The sequence below is a fragment of the Grammomys surdaster genome, unplaced genomic scaffold, assembly GCF_004785775.1.
Source record: "Grammomys surdaster isolate TR1022 unplaced genomic scaffold, NIH_TR_1.0 229, whole genome shotgun sequence".
Classification (NCBI taxonomy): domain Eukaryota; kingdom Metazoa; phylum Chordata; class Mammalia; order Rodentia; family Muridae; genus Grammomys; species Grammomys surdaster.
In genome coordinates this window covers 3,316,549-3,337,183 of record NW_021604674.1, presented here as the reverse complement: position 1 = coordinate 3,337,183, position 20,635 = coordinate 3,316,549, and the positions used below count along the sequence as shown (strand labels likewise).

At 43.9% G+C, this 20,635-nt stretch overlaps 1 protein-coding gene across 2 annotated transcripts in view; it reads left to right on the top strand.

Moving 5' to 3' along the window:
- Nucleotides 1–20,635, top strand: part of Myof (myoferlin) — a 146,438-nt gene that overhangs the window by 35,659 nt on the left and 90,144 nt on the right. For both annotated transcript variants that reach the window (XM_028773469.1, XM_028773470.1), the window contains exons 4-7: nt 8,113–8,221; nt 10,995–11,082; nt 18,605–18,771; nt 19,332–19,460. In XM_028773469.1, coding sequence (XP_028629302.1) covers nt 8,113–8,221; nt 10,995–11,082; nt 18,605–18,771; nt 19,332–19,460 — 493 coding nt within the window. The remainder of the gene's footprint in view (nt 1–8,112; nt 8,222–10,994; nt 11,083–18,604; nt 18,772–19,331; nt 19,461–20,635) is intronic.

Below are 20,635 nucleotides of genomic sequence, written 5' to 3'. Positions count from 1 at the left end.
TACAAATACCATAGTGCACATGAGGAAATCAGAGGGCAACTTGCAGGAATCAAAGTCAACCATCATATTTGAAGGTAGGAGCCTTTATTGCTGAGCCATCTCACCTGCTTGACTACAGCCATTTTTAAGAAATAATATTGAGGGTGTGGTGTTTGTGGAGAATGCAGGGAAGGCTTGGCCACATCAGGTTTGGGAACATGGTGGAGCACCACTATGCCTGCATTTTGGTTTTTGGGTTTGTTTTTTTTAAAAGCCCATGAAGCCTTTAAATGTTCAGGAAGAAAGCTTCAGGACTGTCTTTAAGATTCCTGGTCTGTCTTAGAAGTCAAGAAGGGAAGGCCATAAGAAAGATGTCTAGATATTGATGCAGTTCTGTTGACTACAGTCTGTTCTGGGAAATAATTGGATTTCTATACACATCTCTCATCTGTGACCTTGTGTGATCAGAGAGAATGGTTTTTAGATACCATAGACCCCCCTCTGCTTCCTGATCCTGCTTTGCCAGCCACCTTCTCCAGGCCCCATGAGAGTTTCTGGTATGGCCATGGATATAAGAATCATCTCAAGGCTCTGGAGAGGTTAATGGTTAAGAGTGCTTGCTTTTGTAGAGCTCCCAGCATCTACATGGTGGGTCCCAGCCATCTGTAACTCCAGTTCCAGAGGACTAAGCTCCCTCTTCTGGCCTCCATTGTCAGTAAGAATGCATACAGGGCACTAATATACATGTAGGCAAAACACTAATACACAAAAAATAAAAATAAAAAAAAAGGAAAGAAAAAGAATCACCTTAAGAAATAGTCCAACTCTAGTCTTCGGGAAATCCCAAGTACTTGCTGCTGCTGCTCCTGCTGCTGCTGCTGCTGCTGCTGCTGCTCCTGTGAGCTTTGAGAGGTGTATTCTGAGGGACAGTTGGGAAGAGAATCAGAGACCAGTGAGGATGGGTCCCTCTGGTGCAAGTGAATCAGAGAACTGAGGGAGTGTCCTTTGAGGAACTATCACCTTGGTAAGGGACTCTGGTTTCATGACCTGCTATTACAGCTGTGTCCAGGCAGAAACCCCTCTGTGTCATGGGTTACTACTTGTAGAGTAGGAGTACCCAGGCCCATCACCACAGGTAGAGGAGCCAGGGCTAGTTGAACTTCAGTAGAAGCGAGAGATGGGGTTCAAGACCCACACAGCTCAGCCACATCGAACTTACAGCCAAGGGGCAGGAAGGAGTCAATGGATGAAAAATTCCTGAGAGGAAATAATCCGAGACAGGGAAATTCTGGCTAAACCAATCTAACAGGATTTTTGCTGAAGGCAGGCCAGGGTGATCCTCAGTCATGTGGGGGAATAATGACTCTGACCAGTTATTAAAGGTTGTCAGTTAGATATCCAGGGTAAGGAACCTGATAAATTCAGCAGGGTCCTTTGTTAGATCTGAGGCAAAAAAAAGTACACACTCTGTCTAGAAGGTTTCTAGGAGAAAGTTTGGCTTTTCAGAGAACCTTTGTCTGTACCCTTGCTTCTCCTGGCAATCTGGTTTGTCTTAAGGAGCATGCTTGGTTCACTCCGTATTCTCAAGACCAGGGAGGAACTTGATGGGCCCGAGGAGGTGTGGGGAATCCACACAAAGTGGCACAGGCCTGGCCAAAATGACAAACTCAAGCAACCAGAGCCAGGACCTTCAAAGAATGGGATAGCTTGGTCTTTTCAGATCTTCCACGGGGGATTTGGGAACTGTTGAGGTTTGGAAAGGTTTTTTTGGCCCCAGCCCAGTTGCAGGCAATGATTCCTCCCAGAGAAGGCAGGGCTGGCCGTTTACAGTCCCCAGAAGCAGAAGCAGCGAGTGTCCAGTTGATTTTCAAGCCTCCAACAGATCCTTCCTTTGTGAAGGGGATTTCCACCAATCCCTGTGGTGATGTCCCTGTCACAGAGAAGGAATCTGGTGAGCTGTGTATGTGAGCGTCCCTGCTGAGCCTCTCAGCCAGCAGGATCCTTACTCACCACAGAGGCATGTGGCTGTGAATGGGGGCCCAGGCTGTGGGGAAAACATTTCCATTCCTCTTTTTAAAGCCAGTTGTATGTTTCCAGATGAACACTGTGACGAAGAGGTTCTTAACTGACACCACTTAACTAACTTAGCTAGCTTGGCTCTCAACTCCCACAGGCCCCAGGTATAGCATGTAGTTGCCAGGTCATTCCCATGGCTTAGAAGTGGTTCCATGTCACGCATTGAGGCCTAACACTGAGTTCTTTGTCAGTCACAGACTGAAGGAGCAGTGACCTGGGTTTCCTTTGGTGTCCTATGCATCTGGAGCTTGTTAGTTCCCTGAGGAGAGCTGCAGAGCCAAGACCTTGGCATTTCTTCCCCTGTAGCTTCCTTTTGGGACCGTGGCCCATCTGTTAGAACCTTGGGAGCAGTCCGTGGGAGACGCTTATTTTTCTGTGAACCACAGGTCAAAGTGTCCCCGTTACCCTCACATCTTATCATCTTGGCCTATTTACTGTGTCACATTAGTAGGGATCCTAGGCTGAGTGTCACCTCCTTTAAAGGAAATCAGCTTATAGTCAGACTGAACTGTTCCTGTCCCGAGTGTAGGAGGTCAAGTTAGCGTTCCCCATGTTCTCACCAGTTTCTGTATCCAGGCAACGCCCCAGAAAACAGGCCTGGCTGGCTGAGAGGTGAGGCGTAGGACTGCAGGACCGACAGTAGGCAGTGCTTCCTTCAGTTCAAAGGTCCCAGAAGCTGTATCTGGGTTTGCATCTTGCCCAACTCAGCCTCACTGTCAAAATATCTCTGAGATTAGTCCTTCCAGGCATTTCTCAAAACATAGTCTTTGCATGCACATATGCATACAGATAGATGCACACGAGTGAACACACACACACACACACACACACACACACACATCAGGTTTTCTTTTACATGCCCTCCTCCACCATCATGATTTTATGATGAGAAAGTAAACCTTAGTAATGGATCTCAAACTTCTTAAAAGAAGGAATTGAGGTCAGAGTATATAATTGTCTCCTTTTACTCCCCAAGCCTGCTTAGTCATCTGTTACTGCCCTCTTCTGGGGAAGGAAACCTAACAAATTGAATCAGCACAGGTTACCAGCCATTCAGCTGCATAAAAAGATGAACAGACAGGCTTTGTATACACTCAAGCCCGTTCTTTCCAGTTAGCCACAAGCACCACTGTCCCCTACTGTATCGTGTAACTTCACTGTGTTTTTTTTATTCCATCATTGTCTTCATCTTTGTCTCCACACTGTGTGTGAATTAGTTGTGATCTCTGACATTATAATTTTGAAGGCAGAAACCCTGCCTTTCATTATGATGTTTCTAAAACAATCCTAGGAATTTTATATACACGTCTCAAAAAATGGTAAAGAAGGAAAAGAAATATTGAACATACAGTCGTTTCTTAAATAGACCTGTATGGGATATATCATGTATAAGCCTAACCTATGAAATTATTCATGTCTGTCCATTTGTTTGCCAACAATACAGTGGCTCAAAGAATTGAAGGACTTAGGCAAGGCTTGAGAGAGGGGGAGAGAGAGAGAGAGAGAGAGAGAGAGAGAGAGAGAGAGAGAGAAGAAAGAGAGAGAGAGAAGCACAACAGTTGGGCTACCACAGAACTTGTTCTCCACCAGGGTGATTTTGTCCTCTAGGACACTAGGTAATATGGGAGATGCATTGCATTGATCTGGTCTCAGATGCTGGCTCACTCCACACCAGGCCTCTTTTCAGTTCCACATGGCCTAGCCACAGCACCCTGCCTGTTGTCAGATTGACTTACCACTGATAAGAAGCCCAGGTCATTCTGGCTCTAGCTGGCTTTAACAAAAGCAAATCAGTACTTGTTCAAGTGTATGATGTCAGTATCTTACTCATAGGACTACACCACAAATCACAGACTGAAGAGTAACGTGTGTTTCCCACCTTAACAGGCCAACACCACATTTAGACAAAGCCAGATGGGTTTTCCTTAGAAGAAAAGAAAGAGAACACATTTTATTCTTTGTGTGTGTTGAGTGTAAGGTGTGACTATGAAATTTCTCTCTCTCTCTCTCTCTCTCTCTCTCTCTCTCTCTCTCTCTCTCTCCCTCCCTCCCCCACTCTGTGTGTGTGTGTGTGTATGTGTGTATAGTATAAGTGCCTGAGAGATATGTGTGTGTATGTGTATTGTGTGTGTGTATTGTGGGTGACTGTGATTTATGTATGTGAGAGTGTATGTATGTATGCCTGTGATATGTGTATGTGTGTGTGCTTGTGATGTGTGTGTGTGTGCAAGTGTCCATGATGTGTATGTGTGAGTCTGTGTGAGAGAGTGTGTGGTGTGAGTACCTGGGATGTGTGTGTGTGTGTGTGCACATACCACTGTACACACGTGGATGACAGAAGACAACCATTGGGAGTCAGTTATTACTTTTCACCTCACTAAAGAAGGGTCTCTTTTGGTTTTGCTCCATCTCCACGTACCACAGGCTAGCTAGCCCACAAGCTCCAACATCCAGGATGGGGATTACAAGTGTGGGCTACCACATCTGGTCCCGGGGATCAATTTCAGGTCACTAGGCTGACCCCTCCCCAACCCTCCCAGATGGCTTTTAAGCATGTTATTGCTTATATTTGTCTTCTTAAATTGTTTGACTTGTAATTTTAATTTTTGTGTGAGTGATCATGTATGTAGACAGACATGTGTGGGGAGATCAGAGGTCAGCCTCGGGTGTCACTCCCCAGGAGCAAGCTACCATGTTTTTGTAATAAGTTCTCTCTCACTGGCACCCAGGTTACCTGATTGGTTAGGCTGGCTGGACAGCAAGCCCCAGGAACCCCGTAACCCCATCTTCACCTTCCCAGCACTGAGAGTACAAATATGCACCCCACTTGTAAAGCTTTTTACATGGGTACAGAAGCTGAGCTCAACTCCTCGTGCCTTTGCAGCGAGCACTTTACTGACCCCACCCCACCCCCATTTCATTATTCTTAAAAATCTCAATTGGTCCACTCCATAGCCGATCGCCCTTTTTAAAAACCATGAATCAAAGCTCTCCTGAGGTGTCCGTGGGGGCTGTGAGAGAAAGGTGAGTTGGTAGAGTAGAAGTTTTGTCTGGTGGAGGTGGAGTGGGGCGTATCTGTCCTCATCAGGTCAGAGGACTCGAACCCAGGGAAGGAGAAAACGATGCTCACAGTATATGAATTATCGTCTTAATATGCTAACGTTCATTAAAGTACTGTATTAAGTTTCTATCCCTTCTCGGCCCTGTCTGGTGGACCTAACTGCTGTAAGACTCACTCATCCTTCTGAAGGCAAATGGTTTTTCTGTTGCTGGCTAGGGGCTGTCTTGTGCTATGTCAGAAGAGATAAGAACCTGCGATAGTTTCCATGTACTGAGAGTTGTATATACATGCAGCTCTGTATCAGACTATTCACTCTTCCAAGAATCCATGGACAAATAGTCCAGATTACTGGGAAAACTATCTGAAACTGCAGTGGTGTTCTGGTCTTGTGCAATAGAGTCTACTATTCCTAGAGAGGAGAGCAGCTTAATGCTCGGAGTCAGTGAGGTATGTGGTGAGTGACAGATCCACACTTACAGCCTGGTCCTATCTCTGAGGTCTGAGAACCTGGATATACACCTGTACCTCCAAATATGGTGTACCTACACCAACAGCAAGACTTCAGAAATTTTTGCCCTGACCTCAACTTTACTTCCTTTTTTTCCTGACTGTGCAAAAGATTGAACCAAGGCCTTGTGCATACTAGGAAAGGGCTGTCCTCCAAATCCACTTTCAGAGCTTTAAAGAATACATTTTAAGATGAAACAGTGTTCTATAAAATAAATTTTCCTGTTTATTACTTATGCTTGTAAGTACACATTGCCTAGAGTTACATGAAAACAACCAACCAGTCTCTCTACCGTGTACTATTGTTGGGGAATTTTTTTGGAGACAGGATCTTACTGTGCAGTCCAGGCTAGCCTCGAACACTTGATTCCCCCCCCTGTCTCTGTCTCCTGGGTGCTCGGAGTATAAGTGTGTACTGCCATGTTTGGCTTATACACACACACACACACACACACACACACACACACACACACACACACACTTACACGCACACTCTTCTGCCAGGCATGGTAGTACGTGACAGTAATATCAATACTTAGAATGCAAAAATAGAAGGAATTATGAGTTTGTGACCAATATAGACTATATACTGAGTTTAAGTACATACTGGGTTACTTAGCTACTTTTCTATTGCTATGACAAAACACCATGACCAAGGCAATGTAACAAAATAAAACATTATTAGGCTTACAGTTTCAGGAGGTTAGATGGTGGTAGAGCAAAGGCATGATGGCAGAAACAGCCGAGAGCTCACATCTCAATCCATAAGCAAGAGGCCGAGAGCAGTGCGCATTAGGAATGGCAAGTCCTTTGAAACCTCAAAGCTCTTCCCCCAGAGACACACCCCCAGCAAGGCCACACCCTCTAATCCTTTCCAAACAGTTCCATCAATTGGGGACCAAGTTTTTAAACATGTGTGCCTATAGGAACCACTCTGATTCAAACCATACACCCTGTCTCCAGCACAAAACAGAATGAACATAACTGTGAATCTCTTTTGGCCTGGAGACGTAGCTCAGTGGTTGGGTGCTTGTCTAGCACCATGTAAAGCCCTGAGTAGCATCACAAGCCCAAAAATCATCTCCTCCACCACTTGGGGCTTGGTGCTTGGTTTCCTGCTCTAATGCTAGTGATATTCTGTTTTATAAAACTGCTCTCCATTAATATGTCACTGCAAACATAGGCCAGCTGTAAGTAATCAGACATCATTCTCCCTGTTTCTCTATCCCAACGTTGTGGCTTGCACATTAAACTAAAAGCACACCCTCAAGCTTTGTGCCTCTCTGGTCCCCTCCTCCACACACATTCCAGGTCACCTCCTCCAAGTTTAGACAGTTTTCCATGGATTATTTTTTCCCCTTTACACATGTTAATATAGACTAACTCCCAGCAGATGTGTGTTTTTTTAAAAAAGAAACCTTTTAAAACATACTTTAATTAAATAAGCATTTCTATATTCATTGGCAGTAGCTGTAGACTTATTCATTCTTTCCACCATTCCACAAAGACCTTTTACGTGCCTGCCATGAGATTGGAGCAGTGAGCAAAAGAGACAGCTGGTGTGTCCGGGGGAGCGTATGCTAGAGGCAGACCTGTGTTTGCTCCTCTGTTCATCAGACTTGTGCTGCAGAGAGCAGGAACATGAGTGATAGAGGCCTGCAGTGAGTCCAGGGACCAGGAAGAGAGAGCAGGGAGAACATCTCTCTTTTTCTGGATTCTGGGGGCCAGTATTCAGGCGTACCCTCATTTCCTCATTCTTGACTGTCAGAATTTCATGGACATTACAGTCTGACCCTCAGATGACTCCTTGTCTTGGGGAAGTAACACGTGTTCTGCTCACTGTGAAATATTCTGTCTCTCATTAGTTATGTGGTGGTTTTAATGACAACGTTACTGGAGATGTCAGGGTCAAAGCCTAGTCTCTGGTGACTCTATCTAGTGAGGCTCAGGAAGCCCATGAAAGAGACACATAATAGTAAAAGGCAGAGACAGGAGGTTTATTCTGTGAGGACACAGTGAGAAGAGAAACAAATAGAGGTAAACTGACCCCCAAGCTCCATTTTTGGGGGTGCTGATACGAGGTTTAGGTCTAATGGGGGCAACAGGTATGAAGAACTGAGTAGTCCTGATCAAGGTGTGGTACTGACCACGGTGTGGGCCCATCCAGCAGTGACCTATCCTTGCTAGTCTCTTATACAAGGCGGTCTGACTATTGTCAGAATTACGGGAAGTTTCTTCCTGGGGACAAGTTCCTCTTCTGGCTGGTACAACATTTTAACTTTTTTCTTCTCTTTGCACAAGTCTCCTAGAGAAATTACAATTTCTTGGAGACTCTTGTTTCAGTAGTCTTCTGGGTGTCTTTTTAGAGTATCTGAACTTCTGCCAGGGCAGATATAAGGAGAAACGAATGTGAGGGTATTGGGTATTCTAATGACCTGTGGCTAGTGCTCCCTCTTAAGCTGCTGTGTGCTTTCTTGTTTTCCCTACAGATTAATTGGCACAGCATCTGTCTCCCTGAAGGACCTGATCGGGGACCAGAACAGATCTTTGCCGTACAAACAGACTTCCCTGCTAAATGAAAAGGGACAGGACACTGGGGTGAGTGCTCTTCTGTGGAAAGACAGAATAAGATGGTTAAGGAAAAACCAATTTAGGAAAGGCTTTAGTTTGATAATCAGCTCATTACACAAAATTCAGGAAGTTTGGTTTCATGATAAATGGATCCATTTGTCAATGACACGGGTCTTATCCTCAATTTTCAGTCACAGAATCAGCAAATTTGAGATTTGATTTTATTTGACAGAATTCCATATGGTAAGCAGGACCCTTCTGGTTTAGCTCAATGCTATTCACATGGGTGTTGGCATTTAACTTTAGCTATCTAGCCTTTAGGTTGGGTATCTAAAATAGCAGACAAAGAAGGTTTGTTGTCTTCTGTGTCAAGACAATAATATCATCAGCTTTCTCACCACATTGATTGCTGAATTTCTTCTGATCTCAACCCCTCTATATGAATACATATTGTCTGACATAAAATCAGAATTCAAAGCTCCCAGCAGTTGGGAGGTTGAGGCAGGATGATTTCTGAGAATTTCAACTTCATTTATTAGTGAATTCCAGGGTAAGCAGAAATACATAATGATATACTGGGTCCAAAAAAATAATTCAAAATGTGTTTTAAAACTTGACTCAAGTAACTCAGGTTTAGATGCTATACGGCTACTAAGAAGTCATCAAATGCTGTCATGCTCAGCCCACGGCCTCCAGTCCCCTTCATTTTTGAACCAATTTGTTTTGCTTGTGAATCTGGGAAATTTTCTTTTTTTTTAATGCTAGAGGCATCACAGTAAGCACAAACACAGGAGAGGCCTTTCAGAATCCAAGGGAGAGAATGCCATTGAGGCTGTGTTGATCTCTGAAGCTACATCGGCCAGCCGTGAGTCAGGATTCTGACCATAACACATACATTCACAATGTTCTCTGCCATCTGACTACCCAAAACCTACAGAGGAGAAATGGTGTCATGGCAAGGCAGGATGTCATGGTTTTTTGGATTGTTGGTTTGTTGTTGTTGTTGTTTGGTCCATATGTACACAATACACACACATACACATGTATCCATGCATGTATATACCACAGAAGAGATCTCATAGACTGTTCTAAAGCAGTTGAACTTTTGGGACTAAGATGAACACTGCCCCTCAGGTCCCCTCCCCCACACCGAAATTCTTAAGCATCCCTAGGAGTGTTGAAACAACTGGGACCGCTACGTGTAAAACAGCAGTATGCTAGGTTTTAAAAGTACAATTTCTCACGTTAACTTTGGGCTCCATGGCGCCAGCACACAGCCTTCATACTGAACCTTGGGCTGTGAATGAATGGCCACAGATGCTGCTCCAGGGACTGCTTGCCTGATATGCATGTCATTTGCATATTATAGATACTATGAACATACTTGTCTATAATCCTGTTCAGTGTCCCCAGGCCTGTCTCACACACAGAATGTGCTGACCCATGAAGAAACATTCAGTAATCAGCAGACAAGAAAAAACAGGAGCAATACAGTATATGTGTCTGTCCACGCATGTGTGAGAATCATTAGCCACAACAAAACCAGGAAATGAAGGAAGAGGGCACACTTAGATTTGAACTTCAGATAAATAATGTGTCACAATAATAGTAGCTGTGTCCTAAATATTAAAATATATTATTCTGTATTTCATCTTTTTTTTTTTTACTTTTTATTTTATGTGTATGGGTGTTTTGCCTGCATACAGTGGCCACAGAGGCCAGAAGAAAGTGTCAGATCACCTGAGGCTGGAGTTTCAGGGCCGCCTTGTGAATGCTAGAAATCAAATCTGGGTCCTCTGAAGAGTAGTTGGTACTCTTAACCGCTGAGCCATCTCTCCAGCCCCTGTATTTTATCTTCTAACCTGATGTGTGTAGGGTCAGGGGTGGAGAATCCCCATTTGCAAAGTACTTTCTTAATTTGAAGTTTGTCTTTCCCCACATTGGGTACTAATATGCCTTTTCCTTTATGAAATAATTATGATAGTCAATGGGCATGTGTTTGCTGAAATAAAAACTAGCAATCCTTCTTCAAGACTGGGGACATGGCTCAGTGGCAGAACACCAGCATATTTGCGGCCCTGGTTCCCATTCTTGGCACTTTAGGGAGAAGGGCAGGGGTTTTGTTTGTTTGTTTGTTTGTTTAATTTTTCTGCCAAAGTTTTTGAAGTCTTAAAGGTTCATGAAGTGTAAAGACATAAGCTCTGCTATGTTGCCTTTTTGTTTGATTCCTGGGTTTCCTGGGTTTCCTGGGATCACAGTTAATGTAGGGGGAGGGGATGGCAATTATGTTTAACTTTATGATTTGTGCATTTGTCTTTAATCAGATTCAGTTTCTCCTTTCATTCTCTCTTATGATTTGTGCTATTATATATCTTTTTGTTAGTCCCAAAATTCTTCCCTGTAGAAAACTATCAAAAGAAATCTCAGTAATTAGTATACATGAACAACAAATGAATTATTCATTCTAAATGAGCATCTCTGGTTGTACTTCTATGAACAGAGGCCATCACCACTGCAGGACAGAAGCTAGCTACATGTTCACACTTGCTTGTTACAGCTTTACTTTAGTCAGTGAGGTTACCCTTGGCAACCTGTGATAAAGTGGCTTCTTTCCAGCTCTGCCCTGGCTCACCTGGGGTAAGACAGGCATAGTCCAACATAACATCGTCCTTCTCACCTCTGTGGTCTCTCTTTCTTGCCCAGCCCTTCCAAGACTCCTACCCACGAAGAACTGTTCATACTAAGTCTGTAATATTCTCTTCCCTGCACTGACTCTGTGCAATGGATTCTTTCTATCCAGGCCACCATTGACCTGGTAATTGGATATACACCACCTTCAGGTCCACATCCAAATGATCCGAGCGGAACCAGTGTGCCAGGCGTGGGAGGTAAGCTGTCCCTCCTGATGACCCCTCTCACCCCAAGGAGACATTCCCCAAGGAGAATTGGCTAATCACACAAAGAGAGTCTCTAGAGAAACTCTAACTTTACAGTACCCATAGCTCCCTGCCCACTAGACAGGTACAAGTATATACCAAATTTTTTTCCAGCAGAGGGGAGGATGAAACAGGTCCCACGGTGAGCACTCTGGCAGTGAGCCATCCACTACACACAGACTGTAGAACTGTTATGGTCTTGCTCTTTAGCTCTGTGATTTCCACTAAATACAATGTCTCAGGTTGTGAGGTTCAAGAGCCTTTATATTTCACAGTTCCTAAAGGTGTGATGGCTGAGATGTCTTCCCAGCCACCTTTCTCATGGCCAATGCCTTTGGACTGGGTCCTCTTTTTCTTTCGCTGAGCCCTGATCCCTTTTCCTTCCCCTCAAACACCCACTTAGTACTGAAGTCATTTGTTTGCTTCAGCACAAGCCACTTGTCCTCCTGTGTCATTTGTCTTTTTAGATTGGCCATAGGAACTTACAATACTCAGTGACACAAATATGATTTCACCATAGCAAGTCTCTGCTTCCTTAGAAATGAGGCACCCTCTCAGGGAAGAAATAACCCTCCCCCAAGGTACCTTAACCTGAGGCTGTTTCTCACACTTGGCATGACATCATCTGTGGCAGCCTGGTGATCTGGCAGCACTGGAGACTGGAAGGTCTACCAGGCCCAAGAAGCTCCCTCCCTGCCACTCAACGGCAGGCCTGAGCAAACGCTGGCCAGGTCTAACACAGAAGTTTCCACTATCCCAATCAGCTTGAAGCTACACTCCACTCAACTGCATCACTATCCTGCACTCTACTGCATCACTATCCTGCACTCCACTGCATCACTATCCTGCACTCTACTGCATCACTATCCTGCACTCCATTGCATCACTATCCTGCACTCCACTGCATCACTATCCTGAACTCCACTGCATCACTATCCTGCACTCTACTGCATCACTACACTGTACTCCACTGCATCACTATCCTGAACTCTACTGCATCACTATCCTGCACTCCACTGCATCACTACACTGTACTCCACTGCATCACTATCCTGAACTCTACTGCATCACTATCCTGCACTCCACTGCATCACTATCCTGCACTCCACTGCATCACTATCCTGAACTCTACTGCATCACTATCCTGCACTCTACTGCATCACTACACTGTACTCCACTGCATCACTATCCTGCACTCTACTGCATCACTATGCTACACTCTACTGCATCACTATCCTGCACTCCACTGTGTCACTATAGTGTATAGCTGTTTTGTGTCAGGAGACAATATAAGTATAATACGGCAAGGTAGAATTTCTTGATTTAGAACAAGAATAAGTTTCATTAATCTGTAAGCATTCGTATGCTTTGTTATATAAAATTATTACTCACTAGGGCTGGGTCAGAGGTAACATTCAGAATGCTGGTTTCATACTCAGGCTTAAAGTCACTTATTTGAGGAAGTACAAAAAAGAGACAGAAGAAACAATGAGGGAAAGGTGAGAGAGAGACACAGAAAGACAGAGGGACAGAAAGAAAGACAGAGAGGCGAAGAGATAAAGAGAGAGAACCAATTTTCATTAATTAGGAAAAACAGCCATTGATTTTTATTGTTGCACACTTTAATGTTATACACAGAACATCAGGCCCAGATCATTACCCCTTTAGCTAACTCTCAAAGAATTCTCATTTCACATAAAAGTAATGAATGTTTCCCTTAACTTATATAGACATTTTCAATTTTTCAAATTTTAGCTTGTTATCTATTTTTTAATACAAAAGAAAGATCTGCTTATTAAAATGCAAGACCATAAAAAAGACCTCAGAAGACACAGGAAGGAAAAATATCTCATTCTCCTGAGATACATCTGCCAGCAGCTACAGATAGTGATGTTAAAGGTGTCCACTCATATGGTGGCTGCTGTGTAACATCTTAGCAATCTAGTACAAAAGAAAGGTGGTCAAAGGATGCCCTGGGCAAGTTGGAAAAAAAAAAACTGGTCCTGACCAAACAATCAAACACTTCAGAAGTTTCTTTTAAAAGAATACTTTTGAGGAGCCCTTAGGTCAAAACAGCAGAAGATTCAGAGCATAGTGCATTATATGGTTGACTGAAAGTGTGTAATGTCAAAGATGTCCCCTTACAGACCATCTTAGAAACTGATCCTATGATAGAGAGATGGGATGAGCCAGTCTAAAGATTTGGCAGCCTAGAAACGTGTTACCATGGCAACTTGTTCACATTCTGCCAGTGAGCTTGACTGGAGTGTACATTTCTGTTATCAGAATGAGCTATTTTTAAAATCTCACATCTATTTTTAAAGAACCATCTGTTCAATATGTACTTTGTCCAACTAAAGAATAGAAAAAACTCATTCATAGCTGATTGTGGTATTCCAAATTTATCTCATTTCATGAATAACACAATTGCTTTCGCTTGAAGGTAAATTTGAACTACTTTAGAAAGTACTTCATGTACAGTTACGGATACCTGTACATGTTGCATGCAGAGATGAGAAAGGCAGTGCTAGTCCCCGAGGAGCTCACAGACACTAGAAAGATAAGATAGACTGAGTAACAGCAGCTCAGCAAATGCTATAAATTCTTCTCCAGAAAGGAGCCAAACAAATTATTGCATGTTTATCCAGTCACCTTACATTGAGAGGCCTATGAGGTAATGTGTCTGACACTGGCTTACAGCTTGTGCTATCAAAGGCATATGCTTCCAGGATGAATCCTAAGGCTGTGTTTCTCAATGTTTGCTAAGTTTTTTTTCAATACTCTGTGTGTGTGTGTGTGTGTGTGTGTGTGTGAGAGAGAGAGAGAGAGACAGAGACAGAGACAGAGACAGAGACAGAGAGACTGGGGGGGGAGAGAGAGAGACTAAGGTGACATGTCATAAGATTTTGGGCACGTAATTGCTATTTATCCAAGAATTGGAATGGGAAGATAATGACTATCTTACAGTAGCACAGTTATATGACTTCTAACATTTTAGAAGCCCAGAAACATAATCTAGATGTGGTGATGCTCACTGTTAAGAGGCACTCACTGTAAGAGGTACACTTAAGAGGCAAGAGTTTGCCACAAGTTTAAGACCAGCCTTGGCTCTATAGTGAGTGCCGGGCCAGCCAAGGCTACATAGCAAAACACTGTCTCAACAAACAAGCAAATAATAACAATAATAAAAAGCCAGGTAGAGTAGGACTGTAATCCTGGCTGTTAAGTAGGAAGATCATATATTCAAAGCCAGCTTTGACCACATAAAGAGTTTAGGACCAGCCTGGGATACATGATACTATATCTATAAAAAATAAACAAACAAATGAATGAATGAATAAAGCAAAGATAAAAGAAATCCAGAAATATAATTAAACATCTGCTGCTATGTTACCCTTTTGTGCTTCCAAATTTCCTCTTTTCATGCTCTGTATTGTATTTCTTTGATATAATTCTTTTTAAAGATTTATTTATTTATTTATTTATATATTTTATGTATATGAATGCTCTGTCTTCATGTATGTCTTCATGCCAGAGGAGGAAATCAGATCCCATCATAGATGTTTGTGAGGCATCTATGTAAGATTATTTGTGGTTGCTGGGAATTAAACTCAGGTCCTTTAGAAGAGCAATCAGTGCTCTTAACCACAGAATCATCTCTCCAGCCTCTCTGTATTGTATTTTAAAACTTACTCTGAAGATAATGTTACCAACCCTTTGTTCTGGTTTTACAGTGACCTTTGTTTCAGAGTCATTAGAGTCTGACTTAACCAGTACTTAACTAGACTTCATAAGAGGCCAGATTATTATCATAAAGCAAAGAAAGGCAACATGGTAGCAACAAGAAAGTGGTAAATATTGACCAAAGGGCTGGCAGGGAAGAGGCTATTCCAGAAAAGCTGTTTTGTTAGGAACAGAAAGTTAAATGGGTCATGGACCAGTGAGTGCCTGGCAGAAAGGATAGAGGTGTGAGAGACTGAAGGAGACAGAAGGCCGAGGTGGGCCAGCACTCTTCCTCAGTTCATCCCTAGGTGGCCGGCCTACACTGGGAACTGCTGCCAGGCTCTCCCATCCTAGCAGGGTGAGGGCAGATGGGAGATGGAAGCAGGAAGGGGATGGCCGGCAGATACGGCAATGTGTGCCATCTTTTCCTTGAGGAGAAGAGCAGGATGTCTGGAAAGAACAGAGCAGTTACTACCCATTAGGAGTTAGTTAGGGTACCAAAGGCTAATATATCTGTAGCGTAAGATGTCTGAGCACTGCCAGCTTTTCTGTGCTGAATAGGAACTGTTCCCGTCTCCAGGACTGCATATAGTGGCAGTCTTCAAAAATACTACTCTTGAGTTTCTGGGAAGAAGAGAATTCATTTTAGGAGTTGGGAGGATTCATTTGATTGACTTGCTGACGTTATGATGGGGGACCATTCCAAGGTATTAATGGAAGCATCACTGGTAAAGCAAGGGTCACATAAAGAGTTACTAGCATTTAAGAAGGGCAGAGGTGATCAACGCTTTTGAGTGTTTGACCAAGTAGCACTGTCATGTTAGGAAGCAGGATGGCATTTGCACAGGGAACTGTGAAAAGCAAGACACAATGGAAGGGGTGTGTGTCACGAGAACTCTGAGCTATGAGGAGTCAGCAGATCTGATTCTGATCTATTCTCAGGTTGTCAATCTCTCTGATATTCTTTGCAATATCAGGGGACTGGATTAAATAATACAGATGGTTTCTAACTAGGAAGTTCTATTTGTTGTTGTTTTAAGGCAGGGCTCCGCTCTAGCCTAGACTTGCCTAGAATTCACTGTGTAGTCCACATCAGTTTTAAATAGCAAGAGGAGATAAGATCTATTTAAGGGTGATAGTTGCTCTGAAGCTAGTTGGGAGTCATAGGTATTTCAGGAAAGAACATATACATTAGTAAGATAGTTGATTTGTACTTGAAAAAAACAGAGATATTTGCATCTGGGCTTTGTTATCTCAGTGAAATAAGCAGGATTGTTAATGGAGAATGAAGCTTTCCAGGTAAGAATAACTGCTGGGTGTTGGAGGGTGGCACTGTAGTTCAGTGGTAGAATGCTTGCCCATGGAGTGCTTGCCTAGCTTGTGGACTGTCCTGGGTACATTCTCAGCAATGCAAACCATAGGAGTTGGAAAGATGACCTGATTTGATCTTGGTGGCTTATAGTAGCCATCTCAGGTCAGGAGCCAAGAAAATTTTGTCTTGGAAATGTTGGAGATAGCGAGGAAGCCTCAGAAGTCTACTTAAAGCTCGTGAAACAAGTCAAGATGGTATGTGCCCTTCTCAGCAGGGTTGAGCTGCCTAGATGCAGAGGGAAAATATGATGTACAGAGTTGAACAAGCCTATGGATAATATACATGGAGAAGAAGAGGGGTTGAAGGATATGCAGGGCATCCACAATGTCAGACCACAGGCTCTGAGAGCCTAGAAGAGTGCTGAAGAAATGAAGGGGTAACAGACAGGAAGGTGATGTTGATGGTGAGGACTGGGGCTGCCTGTGTAAAAGAGTTGAGCAAACTAGGAAGAATCAAGAGATACCTTCTCTAATGGGTTGAGTAATGTCCCCTGAAAAGTCACGTGTATGTGAAATTTCAGAACACATCATTTGGAAACAGAATGTGTATGTGGTTAGTTAAGATGAGGTTGTCCTGGATTATGGCAAACTTTAAATCCGTTGACTGGAGTCCTTAGGAGATGAAATAAGGGCACTCAGATATGCAGGGAGTAGGTCACATGACTACAGGAAGTGATTGGAGTGATTGGCATGGTTGCTATGGACCGCTAGGAGCCACTGTGTGGGAAGAAGCAGGAGTACTCTTTCCCAGATGTTTCGTGTGGAGTATGCCTCTGCCAGCACCTAAGATTTCACTTTCAGAGTCTGAGGCTGCCAGAGAACATTGCTTGAAGCCACCCAGTTTGCAGATCTTTGTTACGATAGTGTTGGGAAGACCTACGCCCATTCAGTCAGCAGTTCCTAGCCTGGCATTGTCCTTTGTTGTCATGACAGGGTCAGCCATTGTTTGTAGCACTGGGTCACATCCAAGCCTGGGTCTCATTAGTGTGCCATGCCAGCAGAGGCACTAGCGTGTTGGTAAGGAGACAGCCTATGCAGAAGGGTGTGTTCAGCAGGACCTTGGTGTTCCCTCCTCCTTCTTGGAATACTTACTGTTCTCTGAAGGAAGAGTTTCAGAATCCGAAGGTGGAATGGACAAATGCTGCTAATTTTTACCTTCTAGGTTCTCTAAGATTATATTCTATAGATAACCACGAGTTTGAAGTTTTGGTGTGTGTGTGAATGTGTGCATGTGTGAGCACATGCACATGCTTGTGTGTGTGTATATGTGAGTGTGTGTGTGTGTATGCATGTGTGTGCTTGCACAGCTAGAGGTCCATGCCTGAGGACTTCCTCAGCTGCTCTCCACCTTATTCTTTGGGATGGGACTCTCACATTGAATCTGAAGCTCATAGAGTTGGCTAAGCTGATTAGCCAATGAGGTCCAGGGATTTGTCTGTCTTTGAGCCCTTGGCACTAGTGTATTTTACTAAGCCGTCTTCCGAGCCCCTCTTTGTCTCTTAAGAAAAGAAGAGCTAAAGTTTGTCAATAAGTTTTAAAGATTCAGTGACTAAAAGAGAGGGGGAGAGGTGGTAGGCAGAGCTGAATGTGGTTTTTTGAGAGAAAGAAAAGTTTGCATGTAGTTCACGGTTAAAGGCAGAGGAGTAAGGTAACAGTGACAAGGAGCTGCCTGGGGACCTTAGGAGTGAGGGGACATTGATAGGGAAAGATCTAAAGGACAGCAGAGAATGAGGACATTAACTGGCTGTGTGGGGAACACTTTCTCCCTTGAGTCTGTTGAGTGACTGGGATGTAAAGGAGGGGACAGATGGGTGTTGAAGTCACAGATGCAAAGACAAGAGGGGACATGACTGTGGTGCTCAGCAAAAAAGGGGCTATGAGAGCTATCTTGGTGAGCCTGGCAATTGTGACTTAAGAAGTTGAGCAGGCGGGATCCCAACATGGCTCCCGGGTTGATCTCTAGAGGAAGAAGCAGTGGGAAGCAGGGCATGGAGGATGTGAGGTGAGAAGCTTGAAGTGTATCTGTACATTTGGTTCTCTACAGCATTTCTTCATCTCTTTGGCCCCTGATCTCAGGCTGGCTCCTGAGGTGAGGGCTAGCTCACTAAAGCTGGTCTAGGACATAATACTTCCCTCGCTATCTTTGTGCTGTCTGGTGTTCTCTTGTCTCTGTGAAGATGGTCTGACCAAAGGTCCTAATATAGCATGAATGCGTTTTCTGAAAGAAACTGTGTCTAAGCACCAAGTTCCTAGATGGTGCCACCAAATCATCTACTTTACCTGTTACCTTGGGAACAGGACAAGTCCAGGAGACCAGGGTACTAGATAGATAGTTGCAGGCTTAGGACCATAGCTAACTAGTTCCCCTTCTGTATTTCAGAAGAAGAGGAGGAAGATCAAGGAGATGAAGACAGGGTAGATGGCATGGTCAGAGGCTCTGGGCCCAAGGGGCCATCTGGGACAGTGACAGAAGCTCAGCTTGCTCGGAGGATCACCAAAGGAAAGAACAGCCGGAGGATGCTGTCCAACAAGCCACAGGATTTCCAGGTGGGAAGGGCTCTGCTTCTCTGCATGAACTGTCACCCCATGGCCCACAACCCAGCCACTGCTGTGACATCATGATAGACATAGTCCTATGGACTGGGGCTGATCAACTGAAAAATGATATAAGGACATGAACCCAGAAAGGAGAGTTTCCAGTCTATAAGCACAAAGGGTTTAGTCAAAGTAGACAGGCTGCTTCAGAGGGATGTAATGGGAACTTTCCTTCATTCTGGAAGCAGAGGAAGGCTTATTAGCAAAATCTAGCCCCAGCTCAGGTACTGGTTTCATTTTTCTTAGCTCTCAGGATGAGTGCATTTTAGAGGCACTTGAAGACTAGGCAAAGGGACTCAGTGCTGGAATCTCAGTCTGCCCTGCTTTCCCCGGGGCCAGCTCTGAACCCTTTCTCCAGCTCAGTGATCAGAGACTGGACCCTTCCAGACTGGGAAGTCTCAGGTACCAGTTTTAGCCATCCTTATGAGCCAGAGAGCTGAGATGACACCGGAGGATTCCTTTGCTTCATACGCTGGGGAAGCTGTGGTAACAACACCACTTTGTGCTTGCAGATCCGTGTCAGAGTGATTGAGGGCCGTCAGTTATGCGGTAACAACATAAGGCCCGTGGTGAAAGTTCACATCTGTGGTCAGACACACCGCACGAGAATCAAGAGAGGGAATAATCCATTTTTTGATGAGGTGAGTGGATTGAGAGTCCATGGCCCTGCTCACCCAGTCTGTCCTGTTTGTACATGTCTCCTCCTGCCAATTTCACCCAGTTCACAGAGGAGGGAAACACAAGGGCTAAAAACTGTACAGTACAGGCCTCCGGTGTGAAGCACAGAGAGGTCAGAGTCACATGGGCTTGAAGCTACCTAACTAGCTTCCACTGATTTCCAATTTCCCATGTCTTCCTGTCATTTCTACAGTTTCCTCCTGGGTCCCTTTATCCTGGTGACAGAATGTGTGACGTCACCTGCATCCACCCTAGCTCCTTTAAATCACAGAATGACCCTGAAGGTTGACTGTGTCCCGTGCAATCCAGGTTTTAAGAGGTGTCAAAATTTGCTTTGCTATAAAAATATTTTGTATTAAAGAAATGTCACATGAACAAACAGAAGCAGCCCAGTTCTGTTGACTACTGTGACACACTCAAAATGCTTAATGCCTTACCTGTCATCTCAGACCCCACAAAACCACAACTGGGCATGAACAGAAACAATGTAGGAGCCCCTCAGAGGCTAGCTGTGCTGTGCTCAGGAGACACAGTTCTGAGATTCCTCAGCCTGGGCCTTTCCTAGTCTCTCTTCTTCCCTACAACATCAAACCTCAGTCCTGATTCTGGCTCTGTCCTTTTTTCCTATCTACATTTATAAGAGAAACCAGTTCTTCTCTTCTGTCCCCTGTCTCTTGTCTTATTCAAGTGAGGTAAGGGAGCAATCTCATTTTCTTCAAACCTGTACTTTCAGACTGATGATAGACAATAGCATATGGATGCCTGTAGATGCCAGTGACTGGGGCTTTAGAATGAGACATGTCGGTTAAGGCTTTCATTATATGGGATTTATGTTAACTAAGCTACTATGAGGCGAACCACAAGGGTCTCCGTCTTCCTTAGACTTTCCATATTCATCATCTTAAGTATGTATGTGTGGTACCAGAGACTGAACCTGTAGCATCATCCATATTAGGTGTACCCTTAGCTATAGTCCCAAACCCCTCCCCCCTTTACAGGGCACCTATGTCTTGATAGTACACAAAAGATCCACATACTGTGTGTTGTAGATAATATGTCAGCATCGATCAGACTATGGGAATAGAGATATTTAGATAGATAGATAGATAGATAGATAGATAGATAGATAGATAGATAG